The 21507-nt window shown below is 36.1% G+C and overlaps 1 protein-coding gene across 1 annotated transcript in view; it reads left to right on the top strand.

Moving 5' to 3' along the window:
- The window catches only part of PRMT3 (protein arginine methyltransferase 3), a 135414-nt gene extending 122350 nt beyond the window's left edge, over window positions 1-13064 (top strand). The window contains exon 16 of the mRNA XM_079930802.1: window positions 12920-13064. Coding sequence (XP_079786928.1) covers window positions 12920-13029 — 110 coding nt within the window. The 3' untranslated portion in view covers window positions 13030-13064. The remainder of the gene's footprint in view (window positions 1-12919) is intronic.
- Window positions 13065-21507: the final 8443 nt, after the last annotated feature.

The following is a 21507-nucleotide window of genomic DNA, read 5'->3' as shown; positions in this document are numbered from 1 at the left end:
GGTAAATGAGTGGGTGTGGCTGTGTTCCAATTAAATTTTATTTACAAGATCAGCAGCCAGACTCAAAAGCCTTCCATAAAACAAATCTCCAGGCACAGATTGCTTCATTGCAAATTCTCCCAACGACTTAAAGGGAGAAATAACACCGGTTCTACATAGTCTCTTCCAGAAAATAGAAGAGAGCTAATTTTATGAGGGCAGTATTATCTTGATACCAAAAATTAGACAAAGGTAGTACAAGAAAATTAAACTGCAGACCAGTGTCCCTCATGAATATAGATGTAGAAATCCTCAACAAAATAGTAGCAAATTGAATCCAGCATACATGTATAAGAAGAAAACACACCATGACCAAGTGCGTATTATTCCAGGAATGCAAGGCTAATTCAGTATTTTAAAATCTTGTAATGCAGTCTGCCATGCTAACAGTCTAAAGAAGAAAAGCCACATGATCATATCAGTGGGTGCAGAAAAAACACTTGACAAAATTCAATATTCATTCATGACAAGTACAGCAAACTAGAAATAAAAGAGAACTTCCTCAACCTGACAAAAGGCATCCATACAGTCTGTAGCTAGCATCATACTGAATAGAGAAGGACTAAATGCTTTCTCCCTAAGTTTGAGATAAGGCAAGGATGTCCAGTCTCACCCCTCCTACACTTCTATATTGGAAGTCTTAGCCAGTGCAATAAGAAATGAAAAAGAATTAAAAGCCATTGGAAAGGAAGAAATAAAGCTGTTGTTATTTATAGATAATGTATACACAGAAAATTCTAAGAAATCTACCCAAAAAAACTACAGAACTAGTTAGCAAGGTTGAAATTGACAGGCTGATTCTAAAATTTATACCAAATGCAATAAGAACCATATTGGAATTATTATACTATGTGAATTCTAAACTTACTTAAAAATTACATTAACCCAGGCAGTATAATACTGGCATATAAAAAGTAGATATATAGATTAATATAACAATAGGAAATCCAGAGTCTCAGTTTTGTATAGTCAATTAAATTTTTCCAAAGGGCCAATGTAAATTCAATGGGAAAAGGATAGTCTTTTCAAAAAATGGTGTTAGAATGACTGAATATTCATAAAGGAAAAGAGTGAATCTCAGTTTTTATCTGACACCAAATATATAAAAACCAATTTTAAATGGATGATAGACCTAAATATCAAAGTTGAAACTGTAAAACTTCTAGACGTTAACATAAGAAAGAATCTTGAGACTTGAGGTAGGCAAAAGTTTATGAGAGTGAGATATTACTAACACTCATTGAACTGCACATTTTACATGTTACAGTTTTATTGTATATAAATTACACCTTAATAAAGTTAATTTTTTAAAAACCCACACTGGACCATCAGGATATCCAGGATAAAATCCAGATTCCTTACCTTGGCCCTTTACAGTCTGACCATTTTTCATCATTTCCAACCCCACCCTGTCACAGCCCCACATAAGCCCATCATATGCTCCAGCTCTACTGCTCATTTTTTAGCTAACTTTCCTGTCTTTTCTTCCTTGCTTTTATCTAAGGTATTCTTCTACCTAGGAAACTGTTTTTACCTCTTTCACTTGATGAATTCCACTTTTCCCTTTATGACCCAGCTTATTTCTGTAAATCTTTCTTCTTTGTCCTTAGAAGGTTAACTGCTCTGTTCTTCGTTCTTCCAGATCAATTCATGCATACATCTGTGTTAGAACATACCAGTGTATAGGGTAAAGGGTTCTAATAGAAGAACCCTTTTTTTATCTGATGTAGTATTTGGCATATTAGAAATATCCTGCTGAACGAATGAATAAGTACAGTAATATGTGTTGTCATTGAAATTAATTTCCTCTCCTCACTGTGGGTGACACACGCCAAGGGCATTTATCTAGCTCCTGTATTTGGTTGCCCCATTTTGTCAGCTCTGATGTTCTCAGAAGTTTCGGCATGGCTAAAGAGAGTTCTCTGTTGTTGAGTTAAAAAGTAGTTTTTGACTCTGTATGGCATGTAAAATTTTTAGATAAAATTAAATAAAGCCAGAAGTCTAATCAGGACAATTTGCTGTGTATGTACCGCTTATTTTACTGTCCAGAAAGTAATATGACAAGATTTTTTTAACAAATAAAATATTGTATACATAGCTGTACGGTTATTCTTCCGTGTGTGTGTGTGTGTGTGTGTGTGTGTTAATATCTTCAGTAATGATAAATCTATTTTTGGGAATGGTAAATCTACCGTTGGGGGTAGACTGGATTTTTGGAAAGCAAGAAAAGACAGTGTGAATAGGGAATTTCTCAGACTAAGAATTTTACATTTGGCCAAAAGCACAAGGGAACTATAAAATGATGAGCCTAGTTTGTTTTTGCTTCATTTTGGGTTTTTGTTGTTGTTGCTGTTTTCACAGCCTAGTTCTAACAATAGTTCCAAAAGAAGTACTCTACAACATTTGAGAACTTCCTGCATTGTGGGAGTTAAGAGACCAGACTTCCAGGATGAATACTTTTAAAGGATTTAAAGAACACTTACTTTAAATGCAGGATTTTTTTTATTTGTTTTCCTTTAAAAATAATGTACAATTTTATTGTAAAAGCTTATGTGGCAGTATTTATTTTAAAAATTCAGATCCTTGTCTTGTGATTTGGCTTTGAAAAATATTATTAAAATCAGGCTGTTTAGTTCTCTTTCTCTATTATTAGTAAGGTCTTATGTGATGGAGAATCCATGTCTTTTTTTTTTTTCTTTCACTTTTTAACTCTAAGCTTTAATAGTGATAATAATGATTTTTTATTTATCCCCCTTGTGGGGAAATGAAATTTTATTGCTCTGGAAGAAACTTAATTTTAAAAAACGACTAGGACAGAATTGAAATGAAATCAATTTTGTTCTTGATTGAACTGCACCGCTGCTTTGTGGTATACTAATAGCCGTCTGCCGATGATAAAAACAAAGTGATATAGCACAGTTCCATAGAGAGTGTCCTATTCAGCTCTCACCACAGGATACACACTTAACAGCATCAGTCATTTTATATCTATTTGACACTGATTAATTACTCTGATCTATTCTGGTATTATAGCCACTGACTTGGTACTTGAGCCAGGCTTGAACAATTGAAGTGAGTGCAGCAGTGTGAACTATGTATTTATTACTGTGACCCTTCGTGCTATTTAATTAACATAAATAAGTGCTGTTTGCACCCCCGTTTTGAAATTAAGGTTATTACAGAAATAGTTATTTTACTGGTATTTCATTTTAAGACATGAAAATTACAGCATCAGCTTATAAGACAATGTTATAACTTTTTTAAAAAAATAAATTTATTTATTTATTTTTGGCTGCGTTGGGTCTTCGTTGCTGTGCGCAGGCTTTCTCTAGTTGCGGCGAGCAGGGGCTACTCTTTGTTGGGGTGCACGGGCTTCTCATTGTGGTGACTTCTCTTGTTGCGAAGCACGGACTCTAGGCACTTGGGCTTCAGTAGTTGTGGCTCGCGGGCTCTAGAGCGCAGGCTCAGTAGTTGTGGCACACGGGCTTAGTTGCTCCACAGCATGTGGGATCTTCCCGGAGCATGGATCGAACCTGTGTCCCCTGCATTGGCAGGCGGATTCCCAACCACTGCGCCACCAGGGAAGTCCCTTAATGTTACAACTTTTTAATTATTCAGGTATTTTAATTTAACATTGGTGCTTAAATTTTTTTATTTTGTGAAAATTTAACAAAATTATCCACTGCCAGTTCATCTTGAGTTGGGCTGTATTTTAAATTAAGGGGTACAAAGACCACTTAAATATATTCTTTAAAGTTGAAATGCAGAATTAGATAACCTGCTTTATAGGCACCAGGGAACATTTCCATTTTGACCCTACGCTAAGGATTGAATAGGATAGTTACAAACTAGCCAACTTAACATTTTTTTTAACATGTCTAAAGCAACTTAAGGAGCAGCAGCCATTAGGGCACATACACTAAAAAGAAATATTTGCAACAAAACCTCATATACATCAACAAGAAAATCACTAAAAATAAATGCTCAGAGGATTTCTTTTTAGATGGTGGTTAAACATTTGAAATATTAGTAATACCCATCACTACTGATAATCACTGAATTGCAAATCAAAGCAGATTCTGGTTGTTGTTTATCTAAATAACAAAGATGTTTTTATCATTTTCTTTCATTATTTTTCTGTTGTTGCTTGGTTTCTAATAACGCTCAATATTGATGAAGATGGCAGGAGTGTAAAACTGGAACACACCTTATTCCTTTTTTTAAAAAGTATTCCACTTCTCATAATCCATCCTAAGGAATCGAGTGAAAATTTACTTTTTTAAAAAAATCTTTGCTATTCTAAGCAGTGAAAGTAACGTTGTAATTTGCTTTTCTTTAAAGCATCTTTATAGAATTTTTTCATTTTTGTATAAACAAATCTTCAACCTTTTCCTTTTGGTTTCTGACTTTGGTTCCATACTAAAAAATTTTGTATTACTATATTTACACATTTCTCTTGACTCCTTTCCTCAGTGAGTTAAAATGCCCCGTTTACCATGTACTGAATCTCCATAATGGATCTTTTGGTTTCTCTACTATATTCTATTTATCTATGAATTTATTCCTAAGCCACCACATTTTAAAAACAGCTTTATTTTATATCTACATACAGTAAAAATTCACACATTTTAGGGCTTCCCTGGTGGCGCAGTGGTTAAGAATCCGCCTGCCAATGCAGGGGACACAGGTTCGAGCCCTGGTCCGGGAAGATCCCACATGCCGCGGTACAAATAAGCCCATGCGCCACAACTACTGAGCCTGCGCTCTAGAGCCCGTGAGCCACAGCTACTGAAGCCCGCGTGCCTAGAGCCCGTGCTCTGCAACAAGAGAAGCCACCTCAATGAGAAGCCCATGCACCACAACGAAGAGTAGCCCCCTCATCGCAACTAAAGAAAGCCCACGTGACAACGAAGACCCAACGCAGCGCCCCCCAAAAAAATGTCCTCCTTCTAGAACTTGCAGTCTCTTAGAAAAAAAAAAAATTCACACATTTTAATTGTACAGTTTAATGAATTTTGACAAATGTATACCCCACCCTAGTTAAGACATAGAATATTTATATCACTCTAAAAAGTTTCCTTGTTGATCCCCTCTGCAGGCAGTCATCCCCACTAGAGTTGGTCATCCCCAGCTTCAATTTCCAGACCAGAAGAACTACTGATCTGCTCTCTATCACTGTGTATTAGTATTACTAATAGTTAAGGCATTAGTATTCTTTTAGAATTTTATATCAAAGTTACTATACAGAATATACTCCAGTTTCTTTGCTTTTAGCATATTTTAAAAATTCATCTGTGTATCAGTAGTTTGTTTCTTTTTATTGCCAAGTAGTATTCCTTTGTATGGACTTATTGTAATTTACATATGCATCCACTTGCTGCTAGACTTTTGGATCGTTTTCAGTTAGGCGCCATTTTGGATAAAATAGCTATGGACATTCATGTAAAAGTTTTTGTGTGGGCATATGTTTTCATTTCTCCTGGGCAGATACCTAGGAGTGGGATTATTGAGTCTTATGGTAAATATGTATTTAACTTTATAGGAAACTGGCATACTTCTTCACAGTGACTGTGCTTATTCAACATTCCTACCGCTGTTGACGGTTCATTTGCTCCACATCTTTGTCAACACTTATATAAAAGGGCAGTCATTTTAAGTCATTCTATTACATGTATATGTAGTGACAGCTGTGTTTTTAATTTGCATTTGCCTTATGACTAATGATGTTGAGCATCTTCTCATATGTTTATTGATCATTTGTACATCTTTTTTTGGTGAGGTTTCTTTTAAAATATTTTGCTCAATTTTTTATTGGATTGTCATCTTACTGAGTCATAAGGATCTTTATATATATGCATACAAGTTCTTTGTCAGATGTATGTGGTGCTAATATTTTTATTCCAATTCCTAGTTCGTCTTTTCATTTTCTTAAGGTCTTTTGAAGTCTGTGCTTTTGTGTCCTAATTAAGAAATCTTTGCTATCTTAACATCAAAGTTTTTCCTTTATGGTTCCTCTAAAAATTTTATAATTTTGTCAGTACACCTAGGCCTATAATCTATTTCACGTTGATTTTAAAAATAATAGTTCATCTTTTCCCAAATGTGTATTAGGTTGTCTCATCATCATTTCTTGAAAAGACTATGCTTTTCTCATTTAATTATCCTGGCTCTTTTGTCAAAAATTAATTGACCATATATGCGTAAGTCCATTTCTGAGCTTTATTTGTTCCGTTAATCTGTGTCTTTTCTTATGCCAGTAAGACACCTTCTTTGTAAGGTGATATAAGTCCTACTTTATTCTTTTTCAAAATTGTTTTCACTATTCTAGATCCCTTAAATTCCATATAAATTTAAAAATCAACTTATTAATTTCTGACAAAAAAAAATCCTACTAGGATTTTGATAGGGATTGTGTTGAATCCATAGATTTCTCTGGGGAGAACTGACTTCTTAACAGTACTCTCATCCACAAGCAAAATGTATCTCCCCATTTACTTAGATCATCCTTAGCAGTGTTTCATAGTTTGATGTAACTAAATGTTACATATATGTTGTTATATTTATCTCAAGTATTGCATGCTTTTTCAATGCTATTGTAAATGCTATTGTGGTTTTTTTATTACAATTTGTAATTCTTCATTGCTCACATGTAAAAATGCAATTAATTTTTTGTATTGATCTTATATCCTGAGATTGCTAATCCTTTCAGTTCTAGTAGCTTTATTTTTTTTGAATATTGCTTAAGGATTTTCTATTTGTTAAGACCATATAGTCTGCAAATAAAGACTGTTTTACTTTTTTTCCCCCAGTCTGTATATTTTTTTCTTCCCCCACATCTTAATGCTGTGACTAGGACATCCAACAGAATACTAATTAGAGGTGGTCAGAATGAGCATCCTTACCTCAGTCCCAGTCTTAGGAAGAAAGCATTCAGTTTTTCACCATTAATAATGGTGTTATCTATAGTTTCTCATAGATTTTCTTTATCGGGTTGAAGAAGATTCCTTCTATTCCTAGCTTGCTGAAAGTTGTTAGAAATTAATTTTGTCACAATTTTACTCAAAAAAAGAAATTAATTTTGTCAGATGCTTTTTCTACATTTGCGTGAGACAATCATGATTTTTCTCTTTTGTTCAAAGGATTTTTTTTATTTCTTATGCAGCAGGTTCTTATTAGTTATCTATTTTATACATATTAGTGTATGTTCAAACGATTTTTGAATCTTTTTTCATAAGTGATATTTACCTGTAGTTTTCTTCTAATAAATTTATCTTCTTTTACATTAATATGTATAAAATGGATAACTAATAAGAACCTGCTATATAAAAAAATAAATAAAATTCTAAAAGAAAAAAAAGTTATTTTAGTATCGGGATAATGCTGCCCTCAAAAGATGAGTTATGGAGTATTCCCTCCTTTATTTTTTGTACATTTGCTATTACTTTTCCTTAAATATTTGATAGAATTCCCCAACGAAGACCTTTGGGTTTGTCTTCTTTGTTTTCTAACATAAGCATTTCAAGTTATCAGTTTTTCCTCTAGGCACTGTTTTAGCTATCGGCCACCTGTTTTTACATGTTGTGTTTCATAATCATTCAAATCGAAATGCTGTCTAATTTTCTTTTAGATTTTTATTTTGATTTATGGAATATTTAGAAGTCTGTTTAATTTCTAAATATTTTGGGCTTTTTCAAGTATCTTTCTGTTACTGATTTTTTATTTCATTCAGTTTTCGTCAGAGAACATATTCTGTATGATGTCTATATGTTTAAATGTATTAAGATTTGTTTTATGAACCAGTATATGATCCATCTTGGTTCTATAGATGTCAGCCAGGTCAGGTTGGTTAATAATGTTCAGGTCTTCCATATTCTTTCTGATTTTCTGTCTAGTTGTTGTTATTATCAACAAAGGAGAGGCGAACTTTGCAATGATGATTGTGGATACGTCTGTTTCTTCTTATGGTTCTGTCAGGTTTGCGTCATGCATTTTGAAGCTCTGTAATTATATGCACACAGAAGTTTATGATGTCTCATTTATGAATTGAACAACTTATCAATTGGAAATGTCTTTATCTCTGGTTATTTTTTTTTCCTTTAGTCAACTTTGTGTGAAAGTAATATAGCCATTCCAGCCTCTTTTTTTGTGTGATACGCGGGCCTCTCACTGTTGTGGCCTCTCCCGCTGCGGAGCACAGGCTCCGGACGCGCAGGCTCAGCGGCCATGGCTCACGGGCCCAGCCGCTCCGCGGCATGTGGATCTTCCCAGACCGGGGTACGAACCCGTGTCCCCTGCATCGGCAGGCGGACTCTCAACCACTGTGCCACCAGGGAAGCCCTCCAGCCTCTTTTTGATTAATGTTTATGTAGACTATCCCTCTCCTTACATTACTTTTAACCTGTGACTTTATATTTTATTATTTCATTTTATCTCCTCCCTTGACTAATTAGCTATACGCTTGGGTTTATTTCTATAATGGTTGCTCTAGAGTTTCAAACATGCACCTGAAGCTTATCACAGACTAACATCAAATGATGTCATACCACTACATTTTTAGTTTTGACTCTTAAAACAATACTCTTCTGTTTACCGTCTCTGATCCTTTGTGCTTTTTTTTTTTTTTTTTGGCGGTACTCGGGCCTCCCACTGCCGTGGCCCCTCCCGTTGCAGAGCAACGGCTCCGGTCGCGCAGGCCCAGCGGCCGCAGCTCACGGGCCCAGCCGCTCCGCGGCATGCGGGATCTTCCCGTACCGGGACACGAACCCGCGTCGCCTGCATCGGCAGGCGGACTCCCAACCACTGTGCCACCAGGGAAGCCCCTTTGTGCTATTTTTATAAAAACATTTCACTTCCCCAAATGTTTTAAATCCCACAATACAGTGTTACTATTTTTGCTTTAAACAGTCAATTATCTATTAAATAAATTTTTAAAAGGAAAAAACATATTTACCACGTACTTACTATTTTCTAGCACTGTATTCCTTTGTGTAGATCCAGGTTTCTTTTTGGTGTCATTTTCCTGCTGTCTGAAGAACTTCCTTTAACATTTCTTGTAGTGCATGCCTCCTGGAAAAGAATTTCTTGCTTTTGTTTCTTTGAAAAAAGAATTTTTTTCTTATTTTTCATTTATTAAGGATTTTTGCTGGATATAGAATTTTTAACAGGTTTTCTTTCATCACTTCAAAGATGTGTCCAGATGATGAAAATTTTGAGATCACTCTTTTCTATCTTCCCTTATATGTAATATGTCTTTTTTTCTCTGAATATTTTACAGATTATTCTTTTCATCACTGGTTTTCAGGAAGTTAAGATGTGCCTTGATGTGTTTTTGTTATTGTTGTAACTTTTTTTTTCCTGCTTATAGGCCTCAATTTGCAGCGCTTTAAAAATCTATCCATTTTAAAATAGATGTCAAACACTGGAAGCATTATTTTGCTGAATGTTTGCATTTTGGTTCCTTTCTTTTAAAAAGTATGTGAAGTTTGCTTTGGCAGGCAATTAAGTTATTTAAAGATTACCTTGATCTTTACAAAAAATGTTTTAAAGCTTTGTTAGAGAGCAGTGGTGTGGCCTTTACTCTTTGGGTGGTGTAATGCTAAAGCGTAATCTGGTGTCTCTAGTGAATCATCATAAGTGTTCAGCAGGTTCCTTCTATTCTGGCTGCTTGGAACTCAGACCTCCCAGCCTGTGTGAGCTCTGGGAATTGTTCGGCTAATTGCTCCCTAGGAGTTGTGTTCTTTGCTCAAAATCATGAAATTTTACCATATACAAACAGATCAGTATTTAGTTAAAGTCTCAAGAGAACTCAATGAAGATTTATGGAACTCTTTCCCTGAAAATAACATTTGAAATTAGTTGTATCTCTTTTTTCCCCCGTAATAGTAGTACATCTGTATTCTTAATTTCTGTCTTATGTCATATTGCATTGTGTAGAACATTCAAGAATAATGTTAAATAATGTAGTGATAGTGGTATTTTTGCTGTGTTCTCACTTTAAATGCTGCTGTGTTTGCTTTTTATCATATTTGCTCTCAGATTTTGATAAATATTCTCTCAATAAAGAAAGTTACACTTCTTATGTAGATAAGAGACTTTTTCTATGACTAGATGAAGTTTATTGGTAAAGGCCCATTTATCATTATATGGTAATTTGAGCATGTGTATGTCCTAAAATCCTGCAGTTTCCATCCTAGAGAAACTATTGTCTTATGGACACAACAGACATATATAACAGTAATCATAGCAGCATTATTTGTAATAAAAAAAACTAGAAATAATTTAATGGAAGAACAAATAAATAGCAGTCTATTAATACAGGATACATCTCTGTGAAGTGGAACTATTTTGAATAGATAATAGTAACAAGAAATTAGATTCATGGTTACCACTGGAGGTTGGAGAAGTGATGTGATTGGAGGGACATAATACGGGGTTTCAGTGGTTTGTGTAAGATTCCAGCCTGATGTTGAGTCTGTGGAGACCATTTCATTATTTTTATATCTCAAGTATACATTATCTGTCTTTTCATACATAGGAACTACTGTAGAGAAGCAACTTAAATAAAGTAATTTACACTAAGACACATTGCTTATAAATAGGAAGGAATTAACAAGCCACTAATTTGTAAAATTCAACACTTGTTAACTTGTGTTGATAATTCAGTAACAGTAATTTAAACCTAATAACCAAGTTGGTAATTACTCTTTTCTGTCATATACTTATAAAACCAATAGCAGTTTATCATAGAGCAGCTACTCATTTCCAATTTTAGTATCAGTAAATGATAAGTTCAGGATATGACTGTTGGTATAAAATAACAATTTTTAAATGTTGGTAAAAAATAGAAACAAGAAAATATTGCCTATATATTCAAAAATGGAAAATCTCTTAGATTTGTTGAAGATACTTATGACTTCTTCCCTAGGTTAATGTCTTAATGGTCAAGAAAACATGTATTATAGCTTATTAAAGTTATAGAATAAAAATTATTATATAAAATTTAATATTAGTAAAATTTTTATAAAGTGGCTAAATGTTTTTACAAATAATGTCATAGAATAGTAAAATTTTGACTGTCTCATGTCCATTAAAGTGTATTAAAACTATAATAATCAATTTTCAGGTAGAGATAGGGAGGTACTAGACGGTAGTTGACGAACATGGGCTCTGGAATCAAAACTGCCCTGCTTAACATCCTGGTTCTTCCCTAACTGGTGGTATGACCTTGGGCAAATTGCTTAGCCTTCCTGAACCTTGTTTCTCATCTGTAAAGTGAGGGAAACGTACTTAACCTCACAGAGATACTTTGTAATCATTAAGTGAGATAAATCACATAAAGGCTTTAGAATAGGGCTAGCACAAAATAAATGTTAAATAAATATTAGCAATTATTGTCTAATAATTAACCTGAACTTTCTACAAAGTTTGTAGAACTACCTCACAGGTAATCTTTGTCAGGCTCTTGATGAGCTTGGCGTGTGATGTAGTTTTTTTTTCATTTTCTTAGTAATATAGAGGAATAGGTCAGATACAGAAGCCAAAGAAAGCCAGATGTACATATTAACATAACACCCACACGTAAAATCACTGTTATATTAGGTTACATAGACTGCATCTTGGGCCACATTATTTTTTCCATTACTCTGATTCCTTAATTTTGTATTAAACTATATAAGCCTTGCCTTTTTTACAGGCTGTGTAGAATGTATCAGTAATGGAATCTTTATACTCTGAAGTATAACTATGAGGTGGTTCTGCTGTGTTTTACTGTGTTATTTCACTATCATATTGAAAAGCATTCAGATTCTTTAGCCCTTAATGTAGGGGATTTGATTTGCAGCGTTTTTTAAAATAAGATATTGATTCAGTATTTTGATAGTTTTATATAGATTCCACAATCATTTTATATGGAGCCTCACTGTATCCATCCAGATTTTCAAAGCTATACCTGATAGTATTTGCTGTGATTTTACTCTTATTAAAGCAAGGAATGGTGATCAGTTACAACTTAACAATCTTGTTTTTATTTTTAAATGGCTGTTGGTAAATAAATGAAAAAACTTAAAATGAGAAGTATCTATAATCAGAAAAGCACATAGATATAATTCCATTTTGGAGTGAAACAAAATTTGGAGCATACAGGATAAGTTTTTAGGGAATCATTCTTTGCCTTGTATTTTTTGTGTTCATTCTTTTACCTGTGTAAGCTCTGTTTTACGTTTACGGTGTGAGTACCTTAAAGGCCAGCAGCCTTGTCATGTGCCTCTATAAAATACACATGTAAATTTTCGCAGCTGTAATTTTCATTTCCCCAAAATGCCATTCACCAAGGGCTCTCTATATGTGTTTTCTCTTCCTTAAAAGCTGCTCCATGTACACTCGTTAAGGTAACCTTGACTTTAGTCCTCAGATAATTCATCCATTAATTCTTGTGAAGCTTTGCCTTTTACTGCCTTCCGACCATCCCCAATCCTCACCTCCAGCACACTTTAGACACATACCTGTTGTATAATTGTTAATATAGCTATTTCTGTTCACCCTTGACCATGAACTCTTTGAGGGCAGGGGCCATGTCTTTTTTTTTTATGCCCAGGACACACCTTAAGGGCTCATATTGAGGAGTCCAGTAACACAGCCCCCAACCCTGCAGTGACCACTGTAGTTTTGCTTACTCTTTCACAAGCATTTGACACTTGTGCTGCGTAAGTTAGATCTGTTTTGTTCAAAAATTGAACGTAAAATTGCCCTAAAAAATTTTAAGTTAAAAAAAAATTAGTGAAACATTTCACACCAAAAAAGAGCAATACTAGGTCTACTCTTACTTTTCTGCTACACTGTATTCCTTGAATTCTGAAACACACTTTTTGCCTTTCTTCTATAGGTGAAGCCTTGAAAGGAAAGATCACAGTGCACAAGAATAAGAAGGATCCACGGTCTCTCATTGTGACCCTCACATTGGATAATTCAACTCAAACTTATGGTCTCCAGTGAAAAGGCCACAAAAGCACTACTTTGCAGTTTTTGTTGTAGGGGAGGGGTGGGGAGGGAGGGGAGGGAGGGTTTTATGTGAGCGCATGGATGATGGGTCCTTTCCTGAGCCTCCTCAGTAGGAGAGAAGAAGCATGGCAGGAATCTGAGGATGCAGCTAAGGAGGGCACTGCCTGATCCTGGTGATCCACCGCCATAATCACATTCTTGGAAGTCTGGTCAGTGAGATTTAACCAAATGTAACCCCTACATTGAGTTTGCCTGTATTGAAAGTCATTTAAATTGGCCTAAATTTGGAACAGAGATAGTCTTTTGTTGTTTTAAATAAGTTTCTTACTATAAATTTTAAATACTGGTAATTGATTAGTTATTTGGATGTTGTTTTATTAAACTAGTAACTGTGTACAAGGTATTACATATTTTATTGCAGATTTCCTTTCTGAGGAGTAGTTTTAATTGTATTTGCTAGAATATCAGGCTATAATACATTAAAAGAGCAAGCATAAGGGACTAAAATATGGAAACGAGACCACACAAATTGTATTTGAAGACAGCTTAGTTGATTGCCACATAATTCTGTTCTCATTTTTTAGCTTCTTCTCTCTTTGCAAATATTCTTGAGTCATATAGTTTTCTAGTATTGCCCAGGAAATCTAGTTTCAGTGCATTTACCCTAGGTTTCATAAAAGTTTTTAAAGATTGGGATAAATATGTACTTATTTACTAATACTTTTTTCAAACTAGATTGATGTGCAAAGTTAAACATGTAACTGTTAATATACTTATATCACTATACAATTGTGTCATTTACAATTATTGACTCAGTTTGAAGCGCAGAACAGAAAACATTCAATTAAATGTATACAACAACCATTAGCACTATAAAGTGACATTTCAATATATTAAAGCCTTTTATAAAATCAGAAGCATTTAAAACAAGTCTTAACAAAGGAATCATTTTTAAGATAACGGAAATTTTAAGGAGAAGTGGGTCACATGCTTCTTTTCAGTTCACCAGCTGGTTCTTTTTCAAAACAAGACACACACAAGGCAGCATAGTTAAGTGTTGAGAAGCATGAGCTCTGGAGCCAGTTCAAGCCTTGGCTGCAGCTCTTACTTCCTGTGTAATCTTAGGTTCCTTAACCTCTCTCCCCCTCCATGAATGTTGCCAATTCATAAACTGATACATTTCAACTGTTGATACTTAGATCAGTGCCTGGCACATAGAAAACAGTCAGTACATGCTAGGTGATATTAATTATCATCATCATACAGACAGGGACCCCTTCCAAAGAATATATGACATCGACATTAGATCAGTTTGTGAATTGTCAGCCTCATCAAATACTACACTAGTATGTGTGTGGGAAGATTACAACAGAAATTAATATTTAATATAGGAAAAACTGTATCAAAAAGAAATTGTCTTTTGGTCTTTATTAGAAAATTGGACTAATAGCAATGGGAAGAATAACCCCTTCAAATTATGATATTTCAGATCTTATTCTAAGTCTTCCTTCATCAGCATGATTTCTCTTGTCACTGGGCTAAACTAGTTAGCTTGTTTTCACCATGATTTGAATTCAGACCATTACTGGAAATGTGTAGTGCTGATAATATAGCACAAAGTACTTTAAATTTTTGTCTGGAATGGCTTCACGTACAAATTTGAGTAGGGTGGGATGATAAAACAAAAATAAGCCCGTAAGATTTACCATTAAATTTTTAAAGTAACCAAAATTTACTTTTTTCTTTTTTATAAGTGCATAACAGATACTTTCTACTATTTAAAAGAATACTTCTCAAAAATGATTTCTTATTAAAACTCTTGTTTGATTTTTAGGGGATTTTCACCCAGTGGCTCTACTGATTTCCTTCTATTGGTTATAAGTAGTCCAACCATAGTTAGTGGATCTCTGTTCTTTTCAGTTAGCCTTTCCAGGCTGGAACATTCTAATTTGTGTAACTAAACATCTTATGAGATGTGAGAGTCCAAATATTAACTCTTTGATCAGAATTTCAGCCATTAAACTGTTGTGGAAAGTAAGTACTTTATAGCCCTTACAGTGATAAATACAATTTTCTTTCATGCTGTGGCAGATGGGCATTTATGGTTAGCAGTTTGCTCTGTCCCAAGGATCTTATTCCCATTAAGAAAATACATTTTTCTCCTATTTTCCTTTGTGAAAACTAACATTATAATTTTGTAATGTGTGGGGTTTGCACGATTAGTCATCTCTGTTTAGTAGAGCAGTATTTTCTAAAAAGAGCATTTTGAAAGGAATGTTCCAAGAAAACAACTGAGAATGTACAGTGGTTGCACAGTGAAGGTGGTTAATACGTAGCCTCAACTGCTAGGAACACACTTTAGAATGAATCAGAGAGCTGTCAGATAACTTTGAAATAATTTCTGTTTGGGGAGGAGGGTAAGGCTCCACAGAATTATTTGCTCTCTTATCACTTAGTCTAAATTAACAGTCTGGTTCACCTGTGTCCCGCAGCATTCTACCTGTCACTTCTTCTCTTTTTTTTTAAAGATTTGTTTATTATTTATTTATTTTACTTATTTTTTGGCTGCATCGGGTCTTAGTTGTGGCACGCGGGATCTTAGTTGAGGCGTGCCGGATCCTTCGTTGCGGCACGTGGGCTCTTTGTTGCAGTGTGCGGGCTTCTCTGTAGTTGTGACAAGCGGGTTTTCTCTTCTCTAGTTGTGGCACACAGGCTCCAGGGTGTGTGAGCTCTGTAGTTGTGGTGTGCGGGGTCCAGAGTGCATGGGCTCTGTAGTTGGCAGCACACAGGCTGTCTAGTTGAGGCGTGCAAGCTCGGTAGTTGTGGCGTGCGGGCTTAGTTGCCCTGCGGCATGTGGGATCTTAGTTCTCTGACCAGGGATGGAACCCACCTCCCCTGCATTGTAAGGCTGATTCTTTACCACTGGACCACCAAGGAAATCCCTACCTCTATCACTCCTTCAAAAGGAATATTTAGAATGTATTGTGTGACATTGCTGATTTGAGATCAGTCTAGACTAATCTCACCAATCAGGCTATCAAGTGGAGGAAGCAGGGTAACAGTACAACTAAGATCATTCAACAGGAAAAATTAAAACAGGATGAGGCGCCACTTGGCTTCCACTGGCCGTTTGGTAAGCTTCTAGGCCATAACATACCCAAAACGTCCAGGTGTTCAGATTTTCCTGTGTAGTGGAATATCTCAAAAATATATATCAAGTATGCAGTACTGTCACAGAGTTTCAATCCATTATGAAAGGCAGGGTAAGTAAGATAGCTGAAGTCAAGCATTGTCTACCTCAGGGTCGGTAAACTACAGCTTCGGTCTCAATATTAAGTATCATTCTCACTACCTATCTTTTATGCTCACTCTCTTTAGTATCCTAATTCCAGTAATCCTGCAACTGCACCAAGACCAAAATCCACTGATACAGATCACATTTTCACTGTCCCTCACCTCTTCATGTGTACATTTCCCACTTTGCCCACCTTAAAATCCATAATCCATCATTATAAGCACTGTTCTGCATGTCTCCCCTGTGTCATCAGGTCTTCCCTTTACTGCTCTGTGATCAACATACAAATAGGCTATTATTTATCCTACGTTAAAAAAAATTTCAACTCCACTTCTCCCTGCTGCTGTTGTGTCACTATTCTAGCTTCCCCTTTACATTGAGACCACTCAGAAAGACTTGTTGATGTTCACTGTTTTGTCTCTTCCCATTATTTTTAAGTATACAGTATAATGAGTTTTGACAAATGTATGCATATAATCAGCATTCTATTAATACTTAGAACATTTCCTTCACAGCAGAAAGTTTTCGTGTGCCACTTTGCAGTCAATACTTAGCCCTACTCTCTTCCCTGGGCAAACACTAATCAGACTTCTATCAATGTAAGTTTGTTTTGCCTGGTTTAGAACTTCATATAAATGGAATCGTGTAGTACGTACTCTTTCATTTCCAGCTTCTTTCAGCACAGTGTTTTTTGAGATTCATCCATGTTGATATGTGTCAGTAGTCTATTTTTTTATTACTGGATACTATTCCACTGTATAAATGGGATTCTGCTCATTTGTTTATCCATTCACCTGTTGTCAAACACTTAGACTGTTTCCAGGTTGAAGCTGTTACGAATAAAGCTGCCGTGAACATTTTTATAAAAATCTTTCTTGAGCCCACTCTCACCAGAACTTCTGCCTCCACAACTCCATTGCGACTACTCCAAGGTCACCAGTGAACTACATGTTGCTGATTCCAGTGACCAGTTCTCAGCCCTCGTTTTACTTGCCTTACTAGCAGTACTCAATGCCGATGATCCCTCTCCTGGAAACGCTGGGCTTGGCTTTCCCTCCTTCCTCCTTGGCCACTCTTCAGTTTCTTTTGTTGGCTTTCTCTTCACCTTTGACATGTTGGCACCTTGGTCCTGGGATCTTTTTTCTGTCCATCTTCCCTCCCTTGGTGATTTCATCAAGTCTTATGGTTTTAAATACCAATATCTAAATGTGTATCTCCAGCCATCTTTCTTCCACTGCCGTCTGTATCCAGCTGCTCAGATGACGTCTCTAGGTGTCTCATGGGCGTCTCAAAATTAACATTCAAAACTGAATTTCTGATCTTCCCCAAACCCTGCTGTCTTCCTCCATCTCAGTAATGGAACTTCATCTTTCAGCAGTAGCTCAGGCCAGAAAACTTGACCCCTTTCTTTCACTCCACATCCAAGCTGGGCAGCAAATCTTATAGAATCTTCCTTCAAAATACAGCCAGAACCAAAATAGATCTCACTACTTCCACTCCTGCCACTCTGGTCCAAACTGCTATCATCTTTCATCTCGATCACTGGTTCTCAAAATGTGGTCAACACACCCCGAGTGACTCCAAAAAAACCTCTTACAGGAAGTCCAGGAGATCAAAACCGTTTTTGCAATAGTACTAAGACAGTGTTTGCCTTTTTCACTGTATTAATATTTACACTAATGGTGCGAAAGCAATTGTGGGTAGAATTGCTGGGCCCCTAGCACAAATCAAAGTACCAAACTATACTAGTAGTCACTGTATTCTTCACTACCACATGCTCTCATTAAAATGTCCTCATGAAGCTGTAAAAAATATTAATTTCATTAAATCTTGACCCTTGAGTACATGTCTTTTTAAATTCTATATGATACTAATAAAGCACTTTTATTGCATACTACAGTAACAATATTTGTCTGCAGGAAAAGCAGTTGTGTGATTGAGTTGTGAGCTGAACCAGTCACCTTTTTCATAGAACATCATTTTTACTTGAAAGAATGACTAACAAGCTATGACAGATATTGTCCTGCAAAAGAAAAAAGTGAACTTACCACTTCAAATAAGACAACTGATAGGATTTGTTGCTAGTTTCAAGTTTTTAAGCTAAAATTAGAATTTTGGAAAACATTTATCTACCACCGTGAGCTTGAAGGCTTCCCAGTTCTTCCAGACTGAGATAAATGGTATAGGGAGGAAAACCTCTTTTTTCCTCTACCATTTTAAGTTCTCAACTGAGACTTCTGTAACAAAAGACAGATTAACAAGAGGAAAGCATATGAATGTATTTAATACAAGTTTTTATGAGACACACAAGCCTTCATAAGGAAGTAAATGAAGACCTTAAGAAGCAATTAAACCTGAGTGTTTTTATGTTAGGTTTGATGAAGAGTGGGAAGCCTTGGGAAGATGTAGTAGGACAAAGGTGAGCTGAATTTAGTAAACCGGGAAACAGCAAGGCCCGATTCTTCCGGGCAGCCCTGTGCCTTCAGAGATAAGGATGTGCCTTTCCTCTGGGTACAGGGAGGGCACCTATCACATGATGGTTTTATGACCTGCTTCAGGGGAAGGTCAGGAGGTCCTTCCTGAAGGTAGAAGAAATAAGAACAAATCAGTGTTTATTCTCATAGCCTCTGTTGAGCACTGTGGGTTCACCTGTTTGCTGAGAAGCAACAGGTCATAAGCAGACTAACAAAATAGAAAAGAAAGAATCTTCCTTCACCTGCCATTTCTCAGATTTTTCAGCTTGAAATATTCACTGTGCCAAGGTGCCGTATCTGGAGGCAGCGTGTTCTGAACCTGGACAGTGGTATAATGACTGATTTTTGACACTGTGTAATGAAATGTGTCAACATTTGGAAGAGCTGCATAATTCAGTGAACTAATATTCCCCACTCACCAAATTGCATAATGCTAATAATATCCATTCAAGGGGCAAGATAAACTACTTGTCATGTTTGGGTTTAGTATTGAAGATTATCTATGCGAGGCCATATTTTCTTCATATACCTCAACCAAAACAACATTTCATAGCAGGCTGAATGCAGAAGCCACTATGATAATCCAGCTATGTTATTCTAAACCAGATAATAGAGATTTGTAAACATGCTAAACAACACCACTCTTGTCACTAAATATTGTTTTGAAAAATATAGTTATTTTCATTAAAAAATGTTATTTCTGTGTGTGGGTTTATTATTCAGTGAATTAATCCAGGACTATAAATGTTTCTCAGTTTTAATTTCTAATATAATAGCTAGCAGTAGATGTAATCCACATAAACAAAAGCTCTCTGGGGTCCTTAATAATTTTTAAGAATGTAAGACCCTCCTGTTTTTTTCTGATTTTGACCCACCGCACCCTGCCCCTATCTGTTCTCAATACATCAGCTGAAGTAATTCTCTCAGGACGTAAATCAGATTGTTATTCCTTTACTCGAAACACTCCCAAGAAGCTTCTCATCTCCCTCAGAATAAAAGCATAAGTCCTTACATTCACCTGCAAAGCCCTACACAGCCTCACATCCCATCACTTACTTCTCTGAAGCATTCCCTACTGCTCCCCCATGGACCCACCTCCAGCCACCCTGGCCTTGCCCTCTTTCCTCACCCTCGTTCTCACGCTGGAAGGCACACTTCTGGCTGAGGCTCTTCCTTCTGCCTAAAAAGCTCTTCTCCCCAGTTGGTCCCCTGACTTATTCCCTTGTCTCCTTCAGGTCTGGCCTCAAAAGTCAGTTTCTCAACGAGACTTCTCTGGCCAGCCAATTTAAAGTTGTACAACTCACACTCACGCTCCCAATCCCCTCCCCCTCTTTTATTTTTCTCTTGGCTCTTATCGCCATCTAATATACTATTTTACCAATTTATCTTTATTTTCTTTCTCCCTCTACTAGAATGTAAGCTCCAGGAGGACAGGGATTTTTGTCCGTTTTATTAACTGCTGTATTGTGCCCTGGCACATAGTAGGACCTCAGTAATTATCTGTTGGATTAAAAAATGAATGCAGGGAATTCCCTGGTGGTCCAATGGTTAAGACTTGGTGCTTTCACTGCTGAGGCCCAGGTTCAATTCCTGGTCAGGGAACAAAGATCCCGCAAGCCACACGGCCAAGAAAAAAAAGAAGAATGCAGCATTTACTGGCCAGTCATCTAAGACTGGTGGTTTGCTACAGTTAACCAATGATACAATGCTGGTTTATCCTAATTATTATCTATGAATTATTTTTGCCTTTCTGAGTTAGGAAACTTCTTGCATATCAGTTGTACATATTTAAATGTTTCTGTTTTTTCACCCACCCTGATGTTTTAAAATTTCAGAGCCTAAGACTATCATATGGTTTTGAGCCCACAGAAGAACCCTGGGTTTGCATAGGGATGAGTCATTTAGTTGACATATACACATTTACATAGTTTTTAATTGACTTGCATGTTCATCCTTTGCAAAAAGTACATAATTTTGTATATTTCAGAATTGTCAAAGACTAATTCTGCTGTTTGGTAAGTGTGTGGAAACTGCAGAGATATAGTTTAAACTTCTTTTAAAAGATCAAATTATTTCTAAAACAATGCTGTTTTCCTTATTTATGAATTAGTAGATACGGAAACAAGGACAAAATTATGAGTCACTCTCAAAATCTCTTCAATGCACGGCTACATAAACTAATAACATTCATAATAGGAATATTTTAGCTAATGAGAAATCTTGACCATAAATTTTCAAAATCTTACAGAGTTTTATAACAACAGTAACAGCAAGGATTTTTTCAAGTCATGTTTTTTTCTCCATCTCTATCCCAAAGGATGTTGAAAGAACAAAATGTCTGTGTGGTTTAAGCAGTGCCTTTGGAATGTTTTCTGAAAGCAAACAGCACATTTTTCCCCATCGGTGACTGGAGCAGAGACCACATGAACGTGAATGTAGCCCCAGGTCATTCTTTCATTAGTGTGTGTGTGTCTCCAGTGACCCTCCTGCTGGGAACCCTAATAGGATTTCTTCCCCTTACACCTTTGTCTGCCCTGGCTTCTCACACTGTTCTATGGTGTTTGGTTTAATGAGGCAACTCCTGTGATTAGGGGGGCGGGGTGGGGGGGGGGAGCCTTTTTCCTTAAATAGGTACAAGGATAGCTGAGGGAATTCAAAATTATGTTCTGTGTTTCTTACCATTATATGTGACTCAGCATTTGA

The sequence above is a fragment of the Stenella coeruleoalba genome (genome assembly GCF_951394435.1).
Source record: "Stenella coeruleoalba genome assembly, chromosome: 8".
NCBI classification, from domain to species: Eukaryota; Metazoa; Chordata; class Mammalia; order Artiodactyla; family Delphinidae; genus Stenella; species Stenella coeruleoalba.
The sequence above is the reverse complement of the archived record's forward strand: the minus strand, read 5'-3'. Positions and strand labels throughout refer to the sequence as shown.